Genomic DNA, 25,842 nt, shown 5'->3' on the forward strand with positions numbered 1-25,842 from the left:
TTTTTTGCATGTTGTACACAGAAATCAAGTCACTGGCTACAAAATCCTGTAGTCAAATTAGTGTTAATGTTGGAGCAATAAACAATAAAACCATACACCCCCAAAAATGCAAGTAGAATAAAAAAAAAACATCCAAAACACTATCCAGGTCTTCAAACCCCCTCATACCAACTCTACAGCCATGCTTTTACCTACACAAAAACGCAACTTCATATCAATTTATTCAAACAATCAAGAATAACTCACTCCCAATTTTTTTATTTATATAGTTTAGCCTTAATAGCTTACCAAAAGCACCTTAAGCACAGTGCAAGAGAATAAAAACAGAAATAAATAGTAAGATCAGATGGATAAAAAAAACTTTTAAACTGTATTTAAATAAGGTTTTGTATTTGTATTGTCTTAGTTCTTTACTTTATTCCAATTTACAGTCAAATTGCTGCAGTAGGTGCTCGTACCTTTGTTTTTAAACTAGTTTAATTGTTAGAAAAACTTCAGATTTGTCAGGGTTGTTTTTTTTTTTTTTTACACTAATGAGCTTCATACTTAAAATGTTCATTTATGCAAAAAGAGAGAAGCCCCAGGACCTCGTTGACATCCTGGTGGTGTTCTCAAAACAAAACTCAAACACAAAATTGATAAGCAAATAGCTAGAGCCCTGTGTGGCTACACAATTTATATCTGCAGATATAAAGTGGATATCCACAGAACTGCAGGGCTCTGGTGACAATGAGCAAGACCAGCAGGGCCATGGCCAGCAACCGGGACAGCAAATGTAGCTGTTTTCACCACTGCGTGTCAGGCTGCCACTCACAGAAGCCAGTGCCCAGCCCCAGCAGCTCCTCCAGTATTGCTGTGCCACCCCCAGCCTTGCCGTGAGGGGCAGGCACCAGGCTCACCAGCAGCTGTCCCTTGCACATACTCGTATCATACTTGTGTATCCGGGAAGGGCTCTACAAATAGCCTATATTTTATCTGCAACCAGTTCCACCTTCTGATATACTAAAATCCAGTATTCAAGCAAACTGAAATGCTTCACTCAGGCTATAGTTCACCATACAGATTTACGGTGGCTGGGCACTTTACGGATGAAGTGTTTCAAGCCAAGAAGACTTCAGCCCAATCCTGTAGAAATTTACACAATTAACTTTAAGAATGTGAGTAGTCCCATTGAACTCAGAACTATTTAGGTGCTGAAGCCTTTCTGAAGGATCTGGACAGAAATATTTTCACAAACTATCCAGTTACTGCATATATACGAGTATAGATATATGGAGTAACACAAACTATTGTGTATGATACAGTAACTGCTATAGGAAGAGCAATTTACATGTCTATTTGATTACAATCATTCAGAATAGTGTCAAAAGTGTCAACGAATATAGGTGCCATCTTTGTAAAACATAGTGGAGCTAATAGCTACATACAGTTCTATACACATTCTAAATTTACAGTCAAAAGGCTTGAAAGGAAAGAATACCAAAGACCCTGCTTCCAATTAAAATTATTTTGCATCAACTACTTTGCAGTTTGCCAAATATTAACAGCAAAATGTCTGTATATTTGTCATGCCTCAAGTAGACTGAAACATAAACATATGAGTTCACAAAGTCTGAGGAGTGCAGCCGAATACTGACTTTGCCAGAAAGTAACAAATATTAACGTAACAAGTTGTGCTAGGGAATTGCTCTGAATATTATTAATGCCAGTTGCAGTGGTACTTGATTTTGTACAGAACAATTCATGTTCAATCGCTAAAGCCACTGAAAACTGGAAGAAGCCTGAAAAATCTTTTTACTGAATTGCAATTATGTAACGTAAAAAAATGAGTGAATAAAAAACAGTGTGATCAGGCTGCAACACCATATAATTTTCTAACAGATGATGAATCTCCACAATCACCAGCATCCACACAGAGAAAACATTATACAGGTTTCTGCTGGAAGTGTGTTTCTGCCAACAATATTTCTCCATTCCAGAAAGTTATGCTCTCTAATTAAATACTGAAAAACATTAGTTAATGTCTCAGGTAAAATATCCCAAGAGAAAACAGATGCAATCATGAAAGCAGTATGTCAACTGTAAACTGCAATGGCTTCTTCTGCTGTGTTTAATGACTATTTTCATCATTTGGCCCGGTGAAAGAATGGTTACTTACTTTACAGTAACTGTGGTTCTTTGAGATGTATTATCCACACAGATTCCATTCTTTGTGTGCATGTACCCCATGGGCATGGAGTTCGGATTCTTTGTGCTTAGATGCCCCAATAGAAAATCAATTCCATTAAGCTCAGTAAGTCAGTCTAGTTGAAGATATCCTGCTTTGGAGAGCAGAATATTCTGGAAACTCAGGTGAACAGCTTCTTTTGGTGGATGACATCCAGCCAGCATCCAGTCTGTCAGATGCAACAAAGCTGTACCTAGGTGTAGGATCTGACTGCTGTTCTGTGAGACTGTCAGTCAGGACTGGTAGAATACTGCACTGAAAGTTTCATCAGAACTTAATACCAGAACTGCTTGGCTCAGCTAGGGGTTATCAATCATCCACCCTGCATCTTGCTCAGTTTCCACATGGGGCTTGGTGGGAAAGCATACGTTAGTCCCAGTGTCCAGGGAATATGAAAGGCATCTGTCAAGTAGCCACTCTGGAGCAATATGTGAGAGACAAGGCGGCCCCAAAAGCACACAATCATCCTGGAGTCTTTCAAGGAGTGACGGCTTCATCCATAACTAAATTTAAAAGTTTGTTGCCTTCGAACAGCAGGTCCTCGATTGTTCCCTAGACCTCACTGGGTTGCCAAGGACAGCAGCCATGATAACTAATGCAGAGGCCATAGTATGTCATTGTATCACAGCTCATTCCATCCTGCTGTCAATTGCAGGAAGGCAATGAGCCCTCATCCATGACAGACTTCATCTCTTCTTGGTGTTCCTTAGGGAATTAGCCTACAGGGAGTTTGTGTATAATATGTTAAAGTCATATTTGGAGAGGAGAGCCTGATAGCTCCAAATGAGAGTGGCCAACTGATGTGCACAACTTGTGACTGAAGATGTCCAATTTCTTTAGGTCCTTCTCTCCTGGTGTAGAATTAGGATGTCCCTGTTTTGGCTTCTCCTGAACCTGGTGGTATATGTAACCAAAATATTTAGACCCCTTTCAGATACCTTGTACCACCTGTCAGTTAATTGCATTTTTTTTTTTTTGCAAGTTCCATTAGCCCCAACATGTAGGATGTCCTAGAGTGTGTCTCATTTCTCTTGAATTACCTCCAGAGGTACATCCAAGGTCTCTGCCATGTGCTTCATGAAGTCCTGGAATACCTTGAATTCATCTAATGAGGCAGGCAAAGGTAGTTTCACGTCTTCATCTGGGGAAGATGAGGAGAAAGCAGCAGTTCTTCACTTTGCAGCTGATGCTGTTCCTTCACTATCCTCCTCTTGATTCTCTATTATCTGAAATGCACTCGCGGCAGTCTTGTTTGAGATGATCTGATTTACCTATTTGGAGCAGCTGATCTAGCCCTAGAGAAAGTGGATGATGCAAGCTTTCTGAAATATGGCTGCAAACCACAGGTTGTTCAATAGGACCATGGATGGTAAAGGTAGGAATACTGAAGCGGGAGACACACGAGGGCACCCAAGGAGGAGGATTCCTATGTCCCCAAGGTCTCTTTCTTCTACCTTTCATGGACTCCTCTTTAGAATCCCTCCCTGACTTCCAATGTGCTACCCAGGAAAGGGAAAATGGACAGGTTGGAGATGAGTTCATGCTACGCCCACCAGAAGGGTATACTTCCCCCAAGGGGGTCTGTCTCAGTATGGGGAGGTGGGTGCCAAGGATACCTCCTTAATCTGATGTACCAGTAACTCTAAAGCTGATGGTTTGGATATCACCACCCTCAATCTCTCAAAGAGAGAAAGGACTCTGGTACTCAGATCACTGATAAGTCATGTGGCATGACGTACAGTTTAGGTGCTAAGATTGTTGGTTCCACGGCAACAGGTATACCAGACATTATCTGCATGAAGGTGAAAGGTACTGGGAATACCAAGTACTAAGGCACTCTTTTACAGGGTCAATGCTGAGATGTTGGAACCAAGGGCAGCACAGTCCACTGATTTAGCAAGTACCGCATATGCTGTCTTTGAGGTTGGTACTGGATAACTGGAACGAGCCTTCTGAGGGTTCAGGCACTCAGAAGAATGCTCTTAAGACAAATCATGAGTCTGATGATCTGCTGTCTCAACTTGCTGGACACGGATGACCCAAGCCTTGGCTCATCTCTGGAGAAGTGCTCCTGTCTGTCTGAAGATACCAGTGCTGATGTAATAGCAGATGAATGGGGCCCTTGATAAAACATGGCTCAGGATATCAGGGCGGAATCCAGCCTCCCAAGGACATTAAACAGTGAAGGAATGATTGGATGGCTGAGGCATGGCTATAGCCTTCCTCTCAGTAGTCTGAGGCAGCTTGCATCAATCTTTTGGGAAATAGTTTCAGGCAGGCTTTCCTTGCTCTGAGTGAACTTGGACAAAGAGCAACAAATAGAACATTGCAACAGAATGTGTACTTCTCCAAGGCAGAGCAGACATCAGAGTGCCTGTTGTTAACAGGCATCAAAGCTCTCTCTGAGAGACAGGCCTCAAATCTATTGTTTTTGCTTGTGTCATGATGCTAGCCACCTATAACAAGGCATAGGTGCTCTATCCTAAACATTTATCTAAGAAAAAAAATTTTTTTTTTTTTTGCACCAGTGGGTGACTAACCTAATTAACCAAAACTAACTAACAGGAACCGATGGCCTGCTGCGCCTGTTCTGTCCTTCATAGCCCCAATGGACACTGTATTCTTTTGGCCAGTAATTATGTGCACATCAGGAAGCAAGAGCACAAGGAGTGGAATCCATATGGACAATTACTCAAAGACTATATGGCATAGAAATAAACAGTGCTTTCAAGTTTAGCTTGCTTCAAGTATTTTAATTCTGAAGATCTTGAAAGTGAATGTCAATGACAACAAAGCAGTGTTAACTGACTGCATTTTTTTTTTTAAATCACTGATTGGAGTAATGCTTCATGTTGCATTAAATGGTTTTCACATATTTGGATTTTCTTAAGGTTTTGAAGCTCTACACAACATTTCACTGTTAACACTGAAGTAATTTACAGTAACAAATTTTGCTCCTTTGGTTAGATGACAAAAGTTATAAAAAAGGACAAGTTTAACATTTTCTTGTGGTTTTGTTCTTTGCTTACAGTGGGCTTTGTAAAACTAAAATAAAAAATACCCTACAAATGGGGCCTTTAAAATAAGAATTTAAAAACAGTATTTACAGTGTGATTTTATATTAAAATGTATTACAAATTGCAACAGCACATGTTTTCAAGTTAGTTTTGTGAAGATTCAACCAGATATCAATCAATTAGGTTTCTTTAAAATAAACAGTAATTTAATTCACTGATTTATATTTCTTTAATTTAAAGATTTCTTCATCAAAAACTACAAACACAGGTGCTCCAATTTTGAAATAGGGAAAATTACTGCAAGGAATAGGAAAAATACGTAGATTCAGCATTGGTCATCCTGAAAGTACTTTTAAAAACAACTTTGTTTGTTGTGGGGGGGGGGGGGATTGTTGTTTTTGTTTTGTTTTTTTAATTACAAAAGGGAAAAGGGAGACTTCTTGTGGCAAAGTGATCCACACAATAAAGCACGACAAGAATGTCATCATCGGCCAACTTTAGACATAATGGTGGAAGATTGAACAGCAGATGGAGTGAGAGCGCACTGGTACCGATCAGGTATTGAATGCAGGCAAGGGCCATCACTAAAAACGTCTTTAACAACTCCAAAAATCATGTTTAATGGCTGCAATAGATGAAAGCAGTAGATTCTGTTTGTTTTCAAAGTCAGGTGTAGCACAGCAACATAAACAGCAGGCTTCTTAAACAATCACATACCTGCTCGCTTTGCCTCAATGCAAGCAATACTCATTTCCTCTTTCAATTCTCGATTTTCATTGGCTATGGCTTCTCCTACGGTAACAAATCTTCCAACTGCTAGGTTAACTGCTTGGCCCACCCGCTGAATTGCTTGCAGCGTCTTGTCTGACCACTTTGGTTTATCCTTATGGTTAATAAGAGTAGTTATCTATAACAAAAAAAATTAATTGTTAGGATGGCAAGTTAGTTAACATTTTAACTTGAAAATTACAAGCAAATTTTGAAATACACCTGGGGCTAGACCTTCAATTTTATTAGCCAACACACTATTGAGAGTCACATGGAGTCATTTGTTAACTGGAAACAAATTCAAAACTGAATATTAAAAAAGTAGTTTGGTCTTCCCTCTTCACTTCTGAACTCACACTCTATTCTCATAAAAGATTAAAGATTGACTTATTTTTAAACTTCTCATGTAGTAATGGGAGCTGGTGTGCTAAAAATAAACCATTCTAAGTCACTTGACAGGCCAATAATACTTACAGTGTCCCTGTTGAAGCTGTTGTATAATTCTAGACCGACCAGCATTGTTTTGGTTTGCCAACACATTCATAAGTCCTGCCATCTTTCCATTCTGACTGTCTATCCAGAACTTGTGTATTTTAATCTACGGCTATATCTCACAAACAGAAAAAGGCCATTTGCAGAGATGTGCATGTACTCAATCAAAATCTTGATATTGGCAATTTACCCAGCGAAATTATTTGTGTAATCAATACTGGAGCTAAATTACATTTTGAGGAACTTTCCCCACCTCTCACAAGACCTGATATACATTTTTTAAAAGCTACTCTTAGATCAGGCTCAATTTTGGACCCATTAGCCTTGCATCAAAATAGGTCTTATTTCACTACAATAGTGAAAAGAAAACAAAGGAAAGAGGGATTAAGAAACCTACAAACCACCTCTACTTATTGTAAAAAACACAAATCTAACTGCAGGACATTGCCCAGCTATAAGAAAATACTTTTGGGTGTGTGGGGTCTGTGCAAGGGGATGCTCCCATCCTACTCCAATCCAGCAAAAACAAATCCTTCTGGCTGCCAAACCTTCCCTCCAGTAACAGAAGGACTTATGCTTTCTCACCTTCTCCCTGCTATCACACCCTTCTTTCCCTCTCCACTTCCCCAGACAACAGAACTAACTGCATTGCAGCAAACTAACTTTTGCAGGAGCATAAAGTAAGTGAACACATGCTTGTATTAAATATTTATTAACAACTTAAATATTCCAGTCAAAGTCCTACGCAGCTCCATTCATTTCACAGTTCCACCGAAATTTCAGTCAGAATACTATATTGAAACTGAACAGGAGAATCTTAACAGAAAATTTTCTTTGTCTGAATAATATTCTTTCAAGATCTTCTGCCAGTTCAGATACTTTCAGCAAATGGAGACAGTACATAAAAACCTTTCTGGTGAGGCCATCCCTCAATAAGCTCAGCTAACATCTCTATGAACAGTTCTATGACAAATTGCTAACTTTTAAAGTTAAAAAAAATTAATCTTAGACAAAACTATATGAAGTGATGTTAGCCTGACAAGAGTAGAGTGTGAACTGACACGTATGTCCTGAAGAAAGTAATCAAACAAGGAAAATTTCCTGTTTTCTTTTTGATCACCGATGCTAATCCTGACACTTGAGACCTTCCAAAGCATATTCCAGACCCCTAATGGAGGCACTAGCAACCCACAGTGGCCTGCAGTATTATCCCCCTTAATGCTGCATCTACTGAAGCTATACATTGACTCTAATACAGTATTTGAAAAATGTGACATGATGCAGTGGTTGCTTTACAAATTGCCAGCAGAGCTACGTATGCACTCTTCCCATGATAAATCCAATAATTCCATAAAGACAGACTTGAATGCTTCTGACACTTCTTACTGAAATACATCACCATGAGAGGATGTGTTATCCAATTATACAAGGTAGACTTGGGTGCTGTTTGTCCTTTCTTAGAGCCTTGATGCAGAATGAAAAGCATCTGAGCTTCTGAGACAGAGATGACTCTTAAGAGTGATCACGTTCAAACATTCCTTACTGTTCCTTGGGATTAAGACAAAGAGGGACAGTTACATTTTGGTTCAAATGGAACAAAACAGGAAGCCTTTCGCAAAAAACACAGCAATGTCTTGAGCACAAGCATGGATAAAAATAGATTTGATTACAGAAAAATCAAATTAAGATTTTTTTAAACTTTAAATATATGTTTCTTTTCAAAACTAAATCAATTTAAAATTAAATTTGAAATTATGACAACCAATGTTAAAGCCTTTTTTAAAAAAGTCAAAAAACTGAACTGGTACAAGTCACTGGCTAAGCACTTGGAATCAGACTAAGTGCTAAACTAACTTTTGACAGCAGTATCTTTCTCTGCACCTGCAGATGATATCTTCATTTCAGTTTATCCAACTAGTTCAACGTTAAGAAACCAATCAGACAAAAAAATCAGGTGAGCTTCTTTTCCTCTTTCTATGAATAAACACTAGGTGTGAGCTCTACGTGCTGTAAAATCTTGAAGGACATGACCAGAAACAATAAGTTCAATTCACTAAGATAATACTTCCTTTGTTAAATAAATGAGTTTTAAATAAAAACATGATACACTTTATGTATCCAGCACCTTTAGTTTTAACTAATGAACAATATTAGAATTATGTTTTTGTGCATTTTTAATCCTAATTTCCATCCAAATGAATCACTTCCATCCCTTCAAGAAAATGACTTTAAGCTTACCAGTTCACTTAGATGAACTTGCTGCAAGTAATACCAGGACCTTAAGTAATAAAATCCAGAGAATTCTTCATAATGGCTTGAATGGTGATTTGGTGGCAGCATTCAGAGCTGAGTTCAGTTCTCATGGGGGTGCGCAGATGAACTGAAAACCAGCCTCAGATTCCCCACAGAACCTACATATAACCAGAACATGCCCCCAACACCAAATTATCTAAGTGGGCCTTTGAGGTCAGAGTTATTGGTAATTGGACAAATCAGTGAGCTGGCATTCATCCCAATGAGGCATACCCTGAAGAAGTTCCAGAATATCAGGAAGGGTATAAACTATATAGTGAACATCACACCAAGAACTGACATGTTCCCAAACCTTTGAATGCTGCACCAAAGTAGAATAATTCCAAGAGAACAACCTTGAAATGACCTTGTGCAAAGGCCTTTATTTCTGAAGTTTGCACTCCAAATAGCCATGCCCTATACCTGAAATTAGATACACCTCTATCTCAGTATAAACACTGTCCTAGGAAGCCAAAAAAATCTGTGTTATAGGTGAAACCGCGTTATATCGAACTTGCTTTGATCCACCGGAGTGCACAGCCCCGCCCTCCTGGAGCACTGCTTTACCGCATTATATCCGAATTCGTGTTATATCGGGTCGCGTTATATTGAGGTAGAGGTGTATATTGTCACAGGTGATAGGGATCTGTGTTAGGAGATCTTTTGTCACAAGAAGCCAGAACTGAAGTTCCACACCCAGATTAGGGTGACCACATGTTAAGGGGAAAATATTGGGACAGCCACGGGGAAGGGGGAGGGTGGCGTGATTTTTTTTGTTTGTTTTTACACTCACTGTCCAGGAGTTCGGCAGCAATTTAGCGGAGAGCCCTTCAGTCGCAGACTGTCTTCAGTGGTATTTCAGCAGCGGGTAATAAGCCTTGCCACCAAAGACAGAAGCACCCACTGCTGAAATACCACTGAAGGCCATCCGTGACGGAAGGACTTCCCGCCGAACTGCCGCCGAAGACCAGGAAACATAATATCAGGACAAATGGCGTCCCAACCATACTCTGGTCGGGACGTGGGACAAACTCTTCAAAATCAGGACTGTCCCGATTTTATCAGGACGTCTGATCACCCTAAACCAGATTCACCAGGCTTGGATATTATGGCTAGCTCAGAGTGATCTGAATCAAGTTCCCTGTGGACCTAGTTCTCTTTTGGAGCATATAGGGATTGCCACAATGGAAACAGGTACAGCAGGCTGAAATCCCACCGGCAAGGCACAACAACTATATCCTGGGAGTCGTGCTCCTTGTATCTACAGAAGCAACTGGATTTTGTATCATTAGAATCACTAATAAAAGCATACAGATTCTAAAATTTTTTTTTTAAATGCAGATGACAAATTGGTTAATTCAAAACAGAGCCACAGACTAAAATGCAAGTTAGATACTAGAAGTAAACTGATTTTTGGTGAGGTTCACATTTTGTGAACAACAATCAACTTGATATACATGTCAATGGTTAACAGGGAGGAGGGAGAAGGTATTCAGTCTCAGATAAACTGGACAGATGCAAATTACAACGTATTCTAGAAACTTTCCATTTTTATTATTTATGTGTTGTCACCCTATTTTATTGGCAAATTATAAAACAAATAGATTTTTCCATACATTTCATGGAGTAAAGCCAGGAGGATCATGAGCTCATCTAGTCTATCCTCTTGTATAGCAAAAGTCATTAAATTTCACCTATATTGACTCCAGTGACTTTAATCTAACTAAAGTATTTCAGTCCTCCAGGGACTAAACTGTTGCATATCATGTGCACATGGCAGGAAAGACCACGGTGCCACCAAATGTCCAAAGGAACCTGTGACAGCAGGGAATTGATACGGTGGGTGTGGCAGAGTGTACCAGGCCTTCATGGCCCCTGCTGGAGGCCCTGTTGCTCTACTACAACCAGCCTCAAGAAGCAGCAAAGTGGAAGAAGAGCAGCAAAACTGGGCCCTGCAGACCTGCCTAGAGAGGCCTCGCTGGAGCAGCCATCTTGGAATATGGTGATCAGGTGCCCGGTTTTGGTCCAAAAGGGATGCTGGCAGCTCCGGTCAGCACCACTGACTGACTGTTAAATGTCCGGTTCGCGCGGCACCACAGGGGGGCTGACATGCTCCCTACTAGCCACCACACCGCAAACCACACGGCTCCTGGGTCATGAAGCACGCGGTGTGTCCAGCTCCTAGCCTTAGGGGCTGCCAGGAGAGCGGTCTGCATGCTTCCCCGCCCCCAACCTGAGGTGCAGCTCCCTTTGAGTAGATCAGGGGAGGGGAAGAGCTAGCACCACTCGAGCCCTCAGCAGGCAGCTGTTGAGAGGGGTCACATGGCACGCGCCTCTCCCACTGTTGCCTGGCCGGCCCTCTTCTCCATACATGGCTAGGCTCAAGCTGCAGCACATGCCTTGCGGCGAACCATAGTCTATTGCCCCATCGCCAGCACCCAGGAGTTGGAGGTACGTGTATCCCTATCTCAGAGTGCTGGGAATGGGGCTGCACCCCCATCCCCTCACTGCATTCCTCCCTGTCCAATCCCCCTGTCATTGCATCCCTCCCCATCCCAGCCCCTGCACATCCAACTCTGCATCCCTCCCCATCCCAAATCCACCCTCACCCCCCACCCCTGCCCTCACACACTCATCATTCACCTCCATACACTGCTGCATTCCTATTATATCCCTATATACCCCTATGGCTCCCACATCCTCATGCACCTGTAGCCTTCTGCCTCCCCCCCCCCCCACACACACACACCTTCTCCCCTCTCCTTCACTGCCCCCTTCTCGCCTCCACCCTGCTCTTGTCCTTGGCCTCTTTCCCTCCCTAGACTCTCTCCTCCTCTGCCCTCATTTTTGCCCTCCAGCCTACCCTCCTCCCTTCCTGGCTGGGTGAATTAGGCAGCCCCTGGAAAAATGTCGGAAAACTTATTTCTGTGTAGGCAAGCGTGTGCATGCATGCATTCTGTGTGTGTAAAGAGACTGTGTAGTGAGGTTCATGTACTCCCACATGTGTGTATACCTGTGTGAATAAAATTTGCAGTCTAACTCTGACTTACTTCTTTTGCTGGCTTGCACACAAAAAACCAATGACATAAAATGTGTGTATTCATTTCATAACAAGTTTTTAAAAAAGAAGGGAACTCTAAAGAAATGCATTATTTCTTGAAAAGTGAATGTTGTTGACTGGCAATTGCAGAAGAGCCAATGTATTATACATTTCTCCCCACTTTTGTCTCGCTACATTATGAACTCTTTGTGGCAGACACTCTCTTTCTAGTGTATGTCCTGGAGCCCTGATCTTAGTTGGGGTCTCTAGGCACTAAACAACAATTGTAATAATAAATAATGTGTAAGTATATGTGTCAGTGCATGCTAGATGAATGTGTCTGCATGTAGGTGTGGGAGTCAGTTTCTACAGATTTATTTATATAGGTATCTGGGCAGGTGTGCATTTCTGTGGTTGTGCTCTATGGATTCGTATTTGGGCATCAGGAGTGGGCCTTTAATGGACCCATTGAGCTGTGATAATGTGTGGTCCTAATTCCACACATAAAATTACAATAACTTTAGTGAACAAAACACATGGAGCTGGTTACGAAAAATGGGAAGAGGGATGGGAAAGAATCATGAAAACCTTTGTAAAATTCATTTTTTTTTAAATTACCCTTTTTTACTATTTTGCTGCCAGCTCTAGGGTCCTGTAACAAATAAAACCTGAACTCAGCATAATACATCTGTCAAAACAATAAATATGCCTGTTTGGGCCTTGCAGTGAAAACGAGTATGTGAGCGAGGATGGGAGAGAGCAGGGATGAGTGAGCAGAGGCGGAGCCTCAGGCGGGGCAAGGTTATTCAGTTTTCTGGAATTAGAAAGTTGGCAACTCTATATTGGAAGCTAGAGAGACCTGGTGCTTCAAGGGCTAGAAGAACTAGCAACAGCCCATCAGAGTCCAACAGGTTCAGATAAAAGGCGCTGCAGGGTCTTAGCAGGTCAGTTCCTGGCTAGGACCAGAGAAGAAAAGAAGGTACTCCCATCCTGTCCAAATGAGTCAGACAAGTAGCTAGAGTTTAAGGCTGGCTGAACTCACACTGGGATTGCAGAGGGAGAAGAACCAGAGGACACTGGCCCTGGGATGGGGCTAGTGATAAAAGAGCCTGGTAGGAAGAGGCCCAGGGAAACAGCAGCAGAGGACTGAAGTAAGCAGTACATGGCTGCTATGTATAGGGTCCCTGGGTTGGATCACGTTCCCGCACTGGTCCCAGGTAAAGTGGCATAAATCCCCAAGAGGGGCACTGCTTGTTTGGGAGCCTGAAAAAAAGGGCTGAATTTATAGGGCCCAGAGAGCCAAGGCAGAAGACCCTAGTGAAGGCAAAGACAATTTTATTTGCTAGACTCTTTCCTACCCCAGAAGGTGTTCATTTGGGCTTTAAGACTTGGACAGAGGGCTAAGTCACTGAATACCTGCCAATGTCAGCTGGCAGTCTACAGGGGGCACCAGGGAAAAGAAATGGACTGCAGTACCACACCCAGCTGCTAGGAGGGGCTCAAGAGATGAGTGGCACATTACAGTGGGATACGGCCAGATGATCCTAGCAGGCAAGCCACACCCTAGGCTGCAAAGGAAGTCTAAAAACACAAGGTCCCTGCCAATCTGACCTGAGGGAAAATTCTTTCACAACCCCAAATCTGGTAATCAGTATGTAAGCAAGACATGCCACCCCCCTATCTGAGAAAGAGGATTCACTACACCACCCCAGAGCAGTGGTCCACTCTGTCCAGCATTCCAGCTACAGCAGTGGTCAATCTCTGATGCTTCAGAGGAAGGGAAAAAGATACCTCAGTATCTGGCCAATTGTGCGGCCGGGGGGAGGAGGGACGGAAGAATCCTTACTGACCCTTCAGCCTGCAAGTGACCAGCTGAAGCCCTGGGGCATGAGATTTGATTATATTCAATGTCTTAATACGGAGGTGAAAGTGTCTGAGATAAACTGAACTCAAAACCATGCTGAAAACTTTTTTCTATTAAATTGCCGGACTTATGAAGCACCTGAATACCCTAAAGCACAGGCCAGCATATATTTGCTTAGATAACTAAATATGTTTCGGCACTATTTTCCAACATGTCTATTTTGAGACGCAAGTAGTCGTAAATAAAGATGTGAGAGAGAACATTAGTGACTTCTCGTAGATACAGTACAAATTGGATTTATATGCTTGGCTTTAATTTTGTATCCCAAGGCATTTTACATATGAATACAAACATAACTATATTCAGGATAATCCTGAATAGGATACAGAATTAATTACAAGTCTGAGAATGAAAGGAATCCCACATTTCACTCCAAATAATTATATATTCACCTTATTCTAATTCCACTAATAACTTAAACGCTACTACAAATGCATGCCGATCGGGGGCAATGAGGGGGGGAAGAAGTCACAAGTGTGTTTTTCAAACTATTTGAAAAATACTTTTATTGGGGTTGGCAGCAATGTCGTTCACAATAGTATGGGATACAATTTCAATTTTGTTACCACTATTGGGTTTCTTATTCAGTGCTGATGAGTTTCTTATTCAGTACACTGTGAAGAGAATTAGAGTCTATAAAGACTGGTTTCCTAGTTGTGGAAGTGTGTTGTCATTCTAGAAGTTAGCCATGGAATATGAGTCAGGGGGAAATGTTCATCTGCAATTGTGTGTGGAAGGTAAGTGAAGCATTTTAAATACATAAAATTTGTAATATGGGATTACAATAAGTAGTTTATTACTTTAAGAGATGTTCTGTCATGAGGACAGGCTCTTTGGTATGAGGGAAAATGGAAGGAAGGAATGTCTCTAAAACATACAGTTAAATCCCTCCTAGCTCATTCCAACTGTAAAATGCTTAAACAGCAGTCAAGGTGGGAAGGAGAATTTTTTTCTACAATGCAGAGGAGTAATATCTCCCCAGTTGTTGGAGATTAAAGTAGTGGGATAGGAAAATACAATCCTCATTTGTTTGGGGCCAGGCTGGGGTACTTACTATGATGGGTCTAGTTTACCGAAGTTGGAACAATGTTTGGTGAAGTTTGTTTGGTTTTTTGTGGGGGAGGAGGCTGTGTGTGTTGAAGGGAAATAACAAAACACAGCAGTTGTCAATGTTAAGACATCTCAATGTCAGCTAAATTGAACCACAAATCAAAATACAGAACAAACAAAAATAAAACACTAAAGTTGGAAATATTTTATGTGGGTGTAATGTATATAATTAAATACATCTTAGCATCAGATACAGTGAATTCTGTTGAGGTGTAAAAACTAGAAGGGCTATTTGTGATAATACTGGGTACCACCGAATCCTGGATTGGTTATGAAAATCATGACAGAAAAAGAACAGAGCTGGAGAAGGCTGACATTGAAATATTACTAAGCAGTAAACAAAATATAATTTCCAGAGTAAATAATGAATAGAATCACAATTATACCAAATGTAGAATAGCATCATTAGAAGAAGAAAAGTTCTGCAGGAACAGATTAAATCTGCTTCCAATATCCTGTTACTTTAGAAAGCACAGCTGTGTGATGGACAAAAACAAATGATCGAGGGAAGAATTTTAGTCAAGCATCTTTTTCCCTTCTTGAAACCTCAGGAAGGAGAAAGTGATTATACGGATAGTCAGACACATCCCCCCTTTTGTTTTAGAGAAACACAAAATTGAAGATAGGGTTACTTTCTCCTAGATGGATTCTAAGGTAAGTGCCATCTCCCAAATCAAGGCCAAATAAAATTTTAAGTTTTCAAGAACTGGAGACTTAATTAAAGAAATTCTAATTAAGTAGGGTAAGGGATTTTTATTGCGTACTAAACTCAAGATTTATAGAGACATCAAATAGAGGTGCTAATAAAAAGTGAAATGGTTATAATTTAGTTGTGTGTGTTCATTACAAGTGACAGAGGATACACATATAGCTAACAGATAATGTTTTCACCTCTTAGGGTATGTCTACACTACGGGATTATTCTGATTTTACATAAACCGGTTTTGTAAAACAGATTGTATAAAGTCAAGTACACGTGGCCACACTAAGCACATTAATTCAGCGGTGTGCGTCCATGTACCAAGGCCAGCATCAATTTCCGGAGCGATGCACTGTGGGTAGCTATCCTGTAGCTATCCCATAGTTCCCACAGTCTCCCCCACCCATTGGAATTCTGAGTTGAGATCCCAATGCATGAACAGTGTCGCGGGTGATTCTGGGTAAATGTCGTCACTCAATCCTTCCTCCGTGAAGCAACAGCAGATCAATCATTTTCGCGGCCCTTATTTCCCTGGATTGCTCTGGCAGATGCTCCATCATGGCACCCATGGAGCCCATTTTGCTTTTTTGTATCCCTGATAATTAACCCGGGAAAATGTTTTTGACCCTTCAAGCATTGGGAGTCAGCCCAAAGAATGCCAAATGCTTTTCGAGACTGGCAGGGACCTCGAGGATAGCTTGGAGTCCTCAGCACCCATCCCCTTCCTCCATGAGTGTCCCATTTATAATTCTTTCTATCCCGTTACACTTGTCACAGCAGCACTGTGCGATGGTTTCCGCTGTCTATACATAGCCGTGGAGATTTTTTCTCAAATGCTTTGGCTATTTCACTTCTGTAACGCAGCTCTGATAGAACAGATTTGTCTTTCTCATACAGCGATCAGATCCAGTATCTCCCGTACGGTCTCATGCTGGAGCTCTTTTTGGATTGGATGCATCGCCACCCGTGCTGATTGGAGCTCCACGCTGGGTAAACAGGAAATGAAATTCAAAAGTTCGTGGGGCTTTTCCTGTCTACCTGGCCAGTACATTCGAGTTCAGATTGCTTTCCAGAGCGGTCACAATGGTGCACTGTGGGATACCGCCCGGAGGCCAATACCGTCGCCATGTCGGATTAGGGTTAGTGTGGCCGCAAATCAATACCGATTTCAGCGCTAATACTCTCGTCAGGGAGGAGTACAGAAATCGGTTTAAAGAGCCCTTTATATCGATATAAAGCGCCTCATTGTGTGGATGGGTGCAGGGTTAAATCAGTTTAACGCTGCTAAATTCGGTTTAAAGGTGTAGTGTAGACCAGGCCTTAGCTCCCTACATAGCAAGCCTGTTAACAGAAACCCACCTGAGACACTGGATCTCTCAATCCAGTATATAAAAAACTGGGTAGGGTCTTCTCTGCTTAACGCTAAGTCTTACCTTTTCTATGGCTCTGATAACCATGGATCCTCCCTTTCTAGGGACAACTGAGTAGTTGTGGAAACCCAGTTTCCTTTTTCAATAAAGTGGTCACCCTCCTTAGAAATGCCAATAAAAGCCCATCCATGCACAACATGAGTAATCTTTGCTGATCACTCACCTATAGAACTAACTGCTTCAAAGTTCTCTTCCACTGAGATCTGTAGGTCTGCACTGCTTGGGGAGGAGGGAAGAGGAGCAAGGGAGGAAGGGAAGTGAAATACATTTGCCAAAGCTCCCCTAAAGTTCGTGGGCTTCACTAGAAGGTCAAAGCAGGGTTACCTAGGTAAGCTCCTACTATGACCACAGAAATAACTGACTGATCAAAGTTAATGTGCCTGAACAATAGAAATGAGCTTCCTCTGTGGTTCTACCTAGTCAAACTCAATTCAACAATTTTTTCCAGGGGATTTGTTGTGACTTTTCTGATATATAGCATAGATCTGAGGGACACAATCTTATTGATATTAATCTTGGAGAAGAATACTTTGTATAACTCACAGCTGTTCATGGAGAAGCAGTATTCTTGGAGGAAGGTGATCATTGTACACTAAGTATCTTTGTTCACCTTCATTAGTGGGGTCACTTTGATGAAGATGCTCATAAAAAGTGTGAATGCTGTTTCTCTCAAGGCTACAAGTGACAGTTGTGAACAAGTGTGCAATATACAAAAGGCCAAATGGAAGGATACGATCCATAAAGGAAACCCTCAGCTATCTACAAGAATAGGAATGTGCTCTGATTTGTCAAGATAAGAAATCCCTGGGGATTAAAAGAAACTATCTAGTCTCAGTTTTGAATTTGACATATCTAGAGTACACGCCCTAAAGCTAAGTATTGCCTTAGTACTACCAGATTTATTTATTTTTTGCTGACGAAAGAAAAAAGGCTTGAATATTCACCTGAAAAAAATCTCACTGAGATAAGTAATGAATTCTTCCACAACCCTCCATTTAAGGGAGCTTGGGTGAAGCAGATCCTCAGGTGGTGTTTGAGTTCTGTCGAGAAGCCCTCTTGCACTATTCCCATGCGACACCTGTCTGAGGCTCTGGAGAGCCAACAGTGAGAATAAGGGAAGTCTGCCTCCTTTCAGTGGATTTTGCCAGGAAGTAGGAGTCACGTGACTTGTTGCTTATGAGCAGCCGTGGAAGATGATCTTTTCTGACTTTCTTTGGTCAAGTTGTCTAATAGTATCTTGATGCTTTATAGCCACAAAAAGATGTTCAGTCTGTCATATGGTCCATAATCTTATCAGTCACATGAGAGTCTTAGCACTTATATTTTAATTCACGGTTACTTTGTAAGAAGTGAGAGAGACCCCATTGAGCATGGACAGCATTAAGTGATCATTACATGACCTGGTTTTAGAAAATATTTAGTTATCACGTATCATGACATACATATAGCTTATTGTGTCAAATTTTTATTCAGTGAATTCTCTACTTTTTTTTATTCCTGCTACAGCAAAATGTTCAAGATATTTTCTACAGGGAATAGGGAGTCATTTTAGTTTCGCAGTACATCTTGAGCACTAGTTCTTATACTGGTTTGCATTTTCCCCCTTCTACATCTAGTTGCTTACAAAGGGCATTTTCATTAAAAATTGCAATGAACTTCACTAAAAGGTGAAAATTGAGGCAACTCATATAGGACAGAAGACATACAAATCCTGCAATAAGTTTGCACTATGAAATCAACTATTCTGTCACATTAGATGACGCTTGCAGAGGACTTGGTTACCTACACTACGAGTTTATGTCGAATTTAGCAGTGTTAAACAGAATTAACCCTGCACCCATTCACACAACGAAGCCCTTTATTTCGATATAAAGGGCTCTTAATATCAGTATCTGTACTCCTCCCCGACTAGGGGAGTAGTGCTGAAATCGTTACTGCCATTTCAAATTAGAGTTAGTGTGGCCGCAATTCGAAGGTATTGGTCTCCAGGAGCTATCCCACAGTGCACCATTGTGACCACTGTGGACAGCAATCTGAACTCGGATGCACTGGCCAGGTAGACAAGAAAAGCCCCACGAACTTTTGAATTTCATTTCCTGTTTGCCCAGAGTGGAGAGCTGATCAGCACAGGTACCCATGCAGTCTGAGAATCAAAAGAGAGCTCCCGTATGGTCCATGCTGGAGGTACTGGATCTGATCGCTATATGGGGGAGAGGATTCCGTGCTAGCAGAACTACATTCAAAAAGATGAAATGCCAAAACATTTGAAAAAGTCTCCAAGGGCATGATGGAGAGAGGCCACAATAGGGACTCACTACAGCACCGCGTTAAAGTTAAGGAGCTCAGACAAGCCTACCAGAAAACCAAAGTAGTAAACAGAAGGTCCAGGGCAGAGCCGCAGACATGCCACTTCTACGCTGAGCTGCATTCAGTTCTGGGTGGGCTGCCACCACTATCTCACCCCTGACCATGGATTCCAAGGAGGGAGTAATCTCAGCCATGCCTGAGGATTCTGCGGACGGGGAAGGTGAGGAGGACGACGATGAGCTTGCGGAGAGCACACAGCACACCATTCTCCCCAACAGCCAGGATCTTTTTCTCAGCCTGACTGAAGTATCCTCCCAACCCTCCCAAGGCATTATCCAAGACCATGAAGGCATGGAAGGGACATCTGGTGAGTGTACCTTTGCAAATATAAAACATGGTTTAAAAGCAAGCTTTTTTTAAATTATTAATTTGCCCTGAGGACTTGGGATGCATTCACGGCCAGTACAGCTACTGGAAAAGCCTGTTAATGTGTCTGGGGATGGAGCGGAAATCCTCCAGGGACATCTCCATGAAGCTCTCCTGGAGGTACTCCAAAAGCCTTTGCAGAAGATTTCTGGGCAGTGCAGCCTTATTCCGTCCTCCATGGTAGGACACTTGACCACGCCATTCTAGTAGCAAGTAATCTAGTATCCATATGGTCCCGTGTTTGCGTAGCAACTCTGTATTATCTTGGTATCAGGACAAAGGGTTGCATAACAAGCCGAAGGTGGCCACATGTGATGGGCACTCCAGTGTTTGCATGGCATTCCTTATTTAGCTACACAATCTGTTTTTTCTAAAAAACATTAAAATGTATTACTCACGGAGACTGTGGAATTTCCTTTCAGGAGAGCTGTCAAGATATCGATTCATGGTAACCTGGTTGAAATACAGGAATTTAATTAAGGGGACAGAGGTGGCCATTCCATGAGGCTGTTATTATTTTGCCTGTGGCTGAAAAGATATCCTTCCCCTGCAGTTAGCCAAGCGGCGGGGGAGGGGGCGGGAGGGAATTGGCGCTGAGCTTTTTCGCGTTTGGCTAGCAGGGATCTTCCCTGATACCAGCCACGTGGTGGGGGAAGTGGTAAAGCGATCATCCCAGAGAATTGGATGGGGGATGGGGGGCTAGTTTGGTTTCTGCTGCTGCATGTTAACAGGAAAGCCACAGCACTCAATGGGCTTTGCTTGGTATGTGGGAAAGGAGGGCGCTGCTTTTATGAAGGCTGCAGAAGCCAAAAGACAATGGCTTACCATGGCCGCATGCAAGCTGAATTCTGTTGCCCAGACCTGCATCTGTGAGCTCTAACACCAAAGCTGCAGGCACTCAATATTAAGATGCAAAATGCAACCTCGTACTGAAATCACGTGCTATGTAACGTGAATACTGTTGTTCACCGTGAAAGAGTATAAGCATTGTTCTGTAAAATGTATCTTTTTAAAATACTTCTCCCCCTTTTTTGCCTCCCTCCCACAGCTGCACATTTTTCAAGCTCTCTCCTCCATCCTGAAGGCTCTCTCAGATAAGGTGGCAGAAAAAAAGGACGCGAGACGAAATGTTCTCTGAAATCATGGAATCGACCCACAATGAAAGAGCTAATCTGAATGAGTGAAAGGACGCAGTATCGATGTACAGGAAAGATGCCAGTGAACGTGGAGAGAGGAGGGACGAACGTGAAGAGAGGAGTCGGCAGGAAGATCAGCGGTGGCGAGATGCAACACTGCGGCTGCTGCGTGATCAAACTGACATGCTCCAGCATCTAGTGGAGCTTCAGGAACAGGAGCAGGATCACAGAGTGCCGCTGCAGCCCCTCTGTAACCACCCTCCCACCTCCCCAAGTTCCATAGCCTCCTCACCCAGAGGTGTAAGAATGCAAGGAGGAAGGCTCTGTGCACCCAACCTCCTCATCCAGATGTGTAAGAATGTAGGCGGGGAGGCTCTGTGCACCCACCCACTCCACACGAGTGGACAGCCCAACCAAATGGCTGTCATTGTTTTGAAATTTTGAAGTGGCCTTTTCCTTCTCTCCTATCCTTCTCCCAAATCCCACCCAGGCTACCTTGTCAGTTCTCTCCCATTTTTTATAATCAATTAATAAAGAACATGATTTTTAAATGACAGTGACTTTATTTCCTTAGAAAGCAAGCTGTGATCAAAGGGGGAGGATAGGCTGCTTACAGGGAATGAGTCAATCAAGGGAGCGGGTTTTCACCAAGGAGGAACAAACAGAACTTTCATACTGTAGCCTGGCCAGTCATGAAACTGGTTTTCAAAGCTTCTCTAATGCGCAGTGCTTCCTGGTGTGCTCTTCCAATTGCCCTGGTGTCTAGCTGCACGTAATCAGCAGCCAGGTGATTTGCCTCAGCCTCCCACCCCGCCATAAAGGTCTCCCCCTTACTCTCACAGAGAGGTCTGAGCGAGTCAGTAAAGTGTGCCAGCGTGCCTTTAAATGGCCAAATGCACATTCTACCACCATTCTGCACTTGCTCAGCCTGTAGTTGAACAGCTTCCTGACTACTGTCCAGGCTGCCTGTGTATGGCTTCATGAGCCATGGCATCAAGGGGTAGGCTGGGTCCCCCAGGATAACTACAGGCATTTCAACATCCCCAACTGTTATTTCTGGTCTGGGAAGTAATTCCCTTGCTGCAGCCGTTTAAATTTAAATAGATTAGTGTTCCTGAAGACGCGACCATAATGAACCCTTCCTGGCCATCCCACGTGGATGTTGGTGAAACGTCCCCTGTGATCCACCAGTGCTTGCAGCACCATTGAAGAAGTACCCCTTGCGGTTTACGTACTGGGTGCTCTGGTGCCAAGATAGGGATATGGGTTCCATCTATCGCCCCACCACAGTTAGGGAATCCCATTGCAGCAAAGCCATTCACTATGGCCTGCACATTTCCCAGAGTCACTACCTTTCGTAGCAGCAACTTAGTGATTGCTTTGGCTGCTTACATCACAGCAGCCCCCATAGTAGATTTGCCCACTCCAAATTGACTCCCGACTGACCAGTAGCTGTCTGGCGTTGCAAGCTTCCAGAGGGCTATCGCCACTTGCTTCTCAACTGTGAGGGCTGCTCTCATCTTGGTATTCTGGCGTTTCAGGGCAGGGAAAAGCAAGTCACAAAGTTCCATGGAAGTGCCCTTGTGCATGCGAAAGTTTCGCAGCCACTGGGAATTGTCCAACACCTGCAACACTATGCAGTCCCACCAGTCTGTGCTTGTTTCCCGGGCCCGAAATCGGCGTTCCATGGCTAGAACCTGCCCCATTAACAGCATGATCTCCAAAGCGCCGGGGCCCACGGTTTGAGAGATTTCTGTGTCCATGTCCTCATTGCTCTCATCACCGCGCTGCCGTAGCCACCTCCTCCTCGACTGGTTTTTCAGGTCCTGGTTCAGCATAAACTGCATGAGAATGCATGAGGTGTTTACAATGTTCATGACTGCCGTCTTGAGCTGAGCGGGCTCCCTGCTTGCTGTGGTATGGCGTCCGCACAGTTCACCCAGGAAAAAAAGGGTGTAACGGTTGTCTGCCATTGCTTTCACAGAGGGAGGGGTGAGGCTGTACTCAGAACCACCTGTAACAATGTTTTTTGCCCCATCAGGCATTGGGATCTCAACCCAGAATTCCAATGGATGGGGGAGACTGAGGGAACTATGGGATAGCTACCCACAGTGCAATGCTCCGGAAGTCGACGCTAGCCTCGGTACATGAATGCACACCGCTAAATTAATGTGCTTAGTGTGGCCGCATGCACTCGACTTTATACAATCTGTTTCCAAAAATCGGTTTCTGTAAAACCAGAATAATCCCATAGTGTAGACATACCCTTAGTATGTGGGCTTTTGAGATAAGTTTCTCAGTAACTAAAGAGAGACTAGTTCATTCATTTAGAAACAAAACATATCAATTTCAAATACTGCACTCTTTAAATAATGTCTCTCTAAGTCTCAGGTAGTACCTAGGATCAACATTTACTCATCTTTCCTAATTAAAACTCCTTTAGCCAGAATGCACACAATGTTTGACATTCAAGTCTATAAAACCTTTTACTGCATACACTGTAGCAAGAATATGATAGCCAATATCATTTATCTGAAGGGTCATAAAAATAACACTACTTATCTGTTCATTTAATACAAGCAATGATCTGAAGTTTACATAATACACTAGGCTGGATTACACCATGACATCATAAATATTATTTGTTTAACTGCATTTTCACACCCTGAAGCTAAATTAGTCCTGTAAAAAAACAAAAAACACATCATGTCCTCTTTTATGGCCCTAGCCTCTGAACAGTCAGAGCTGTGGATGCCAGGGCAGAGGATATGAGAGTGCTACAAATAGAAAGTGCTATTTGCAAGTGCCACTGGTCCAAATTGCACCATCAGCACATTCCAAGAATGGGAATGTGCAGAGGTCAATCAAGAATAATTCCCTATTGCACATATCCAGGTAATTAAATATGTTTGTGGCTAAATAATTCATTCTTTGCAACCTATGGTGCATAAAGATCATAGGTCAAACAAGTGACCACACACCAGGAATCTAGTTGTCCCAGAGGGCAGCTATCTGTAAGAAAACATCCTAAATTCCCCTTGACTTCATCAATCCTGATCCTGACAAAAAAGTGACAACACAAATACACCTAACTCTCAGGCTAGGGCTATGACCAACCACCTGTTAACCACCTCTCCAAATCCAAAGACCATCTCTCTCTAGCCCAGCCCAATGACCATTTTCATAGACTCATGCTGATGAAAGATTGGTAGTTAAAAATAAAATTGTATGGGATCTGATCTCAAGCAAAGAATGTATTTTTAAAATTCTTCAATGTGACATCTATTCAATACTGAAGTATTATGCAAAACTTTGCTTACAAAGAGAAACTATGCACTGTGTTGCATTTACTCTATTTCAAACATTTGCAAACTTTGGGCAATACTTACCTTTGTGAAGCAGCTGCAGATCCACAGAAGAGTACTAACATATATGATAAACTCTCATCCCCCCTTCTTTAACCAGTATCTTTCATTAGGAGGATTAACTGTTTCACTTACTACGTGCATTCAGTTTTTACACTGCTACAAAACAGAAGTTATATTGTATTCACTCTGCACTATTGTCAAGGCTAAATCCCTGCTCTGACACTTTCAGTGAAGGTGGGGCCCGCAAGGATTCTAAAAATTAATACTGGCCACTCCAGGCTTGTATTAAACTCCCAAGGTTACAGATTTTCTCTGACCTTTGCTTGGGAAATGCTGCCACCACACAAATGCAAAAACAAAAAAACAAAAAACAAACAACAAAAACACCACCATTCCTTGGACTCAGGAAGGAACACTTGCGAATTCCTCCCTGTGAGGTACCCTCCCTGTGGGGTAGACCTTTCACACACACACACACACACACACACACACACACACTCTCCGGGAAAGAGCTGAGAAAGAAATCAAAGGAAATTAACTGTTGCCACCAGCTAATCAAAACAGCCTATGCACAAACCTCTTAGGACACCAAAAATCCAGTCCTGTTCTTAAAAATGGTCAATTTTATTAAAAACAAAAAGGAAGAAAATATATCTGGAACTTAGGCTTTTGCTAGATTTCAAAAGAGCAATTCCAAAAAATTAAGCACCCAAAATAGCTTCATTGGGGGTTCAGCTTAAAGGTTACAAGCAAACAAAAGCATCTGGGGTTAGCACAGAGGAGATTCACAAGCCAAAATAAAGAAATGAACCTGATTGCATCTATTTAAACATTTCCTGTCCAATAATTTATTCTTGGTATGGAAGATAAATTTTTATACCTGGTTCAAGCCTTACACAGCATTCCTGCTTATATCATTGCTGCTCAGTCTCTCCTCCTCCAGAGAACAACAGACAAAGGGGAAGCTACCCCTGCCACACATTTAAAAAAGTTCTAGCTTCCCATTGGCTCTTCTGGTCAGGTGCCCATTCCTTTTCCTTTACCTGGGGAACTTTGTGAACCCTTTACAGGTAAAACAAGCAGAGAACAGCCACCAAGAGGGACTTTATAGCTAACTGGCTGGGTGGCCTTAAAAGGGATCTACCCCCCTTCATTTATCACAGCTATACAAAGAAAAGTCTAATAATCCTTTGAGAGAAAACTGACCACAAAATAATTTTGATCACTAAATACAGCTTGGTCTTTGGCATGGGAAAAAAAAAAAAAAAAAAAACAGACCAAAATTTGCTCCCTATAACCAGCTGCTGAAATCCTCAAAGAATTTATATTAACAAATGTTAATTAGCTGTGTATTTGACCATTTATTCTACATTCAAAAACAATAAAGTGCTGTTTATTCTCATTATAGTTTACAGAGATGGAACAGATCTACAGCTAAAGATTTGAAGCCAGATTCTACCATCGTTTTTTACCACTGAGTACTACCTTAATGTGAAAGTAGCCCCATTAAATCAACAGGACTATTTGGAGAGTAAAGTATTTCTCAAACAATGAATAAGGCTGTAGGTTTGTCAGCGAGAAATGTCACTGAGATTGTCATTTTCC

General features: G+C 42.2%; 1 protein-coding gene across 3 annotated transcripts in view; it reads right to left on the minus strand.

Moving 5' to 3' along the window:
- CTNNAL1 (catenin alpha like 1) overlaps window positions 1-25,185 on the minus strand; it is a 125,559-nt gene extending 100,374 nt beyond the window's left edge. For all 3 annotated transcript variants that reach the window (XM_075062658.1, XM_075062657.1, XM_075062661.1), the window contains exons 1-2: window positions 25,118-25,185; window positions 5,962-6,151 (exon numbers count right to left, since the gene is read on the minus strand). In XM_075062658.1, the coding sequence (XP_074918759.1) occupies window positions 5,962-5,995 (34 nt within the window). In that variant the 5' untranslated portion in view covers window positions 5,996-6,151; window positions 25,118-25,185. The remainder of the gene's footprint in view (window positions 1-5,961; window positions 6,152-25,117) is intronic.
- Between the last annotated feature and the right edge of the window lie 657 nt (window positions 25,186-25,842).

Source organism: Chelonoidis abingdonii, chromosome 2, assembly GCF_003597395.2.
Source record: "Chelonoidis abingdonii isolate Lonesome George chromosome 2, CheloAbing_2.0, whole genome shotgun sequence".
NCBI lineage: Eukaryota > Metazoa > Chordata > Testudines > Testudinidae > Chelonoidis > Chelonoidis abingdonii.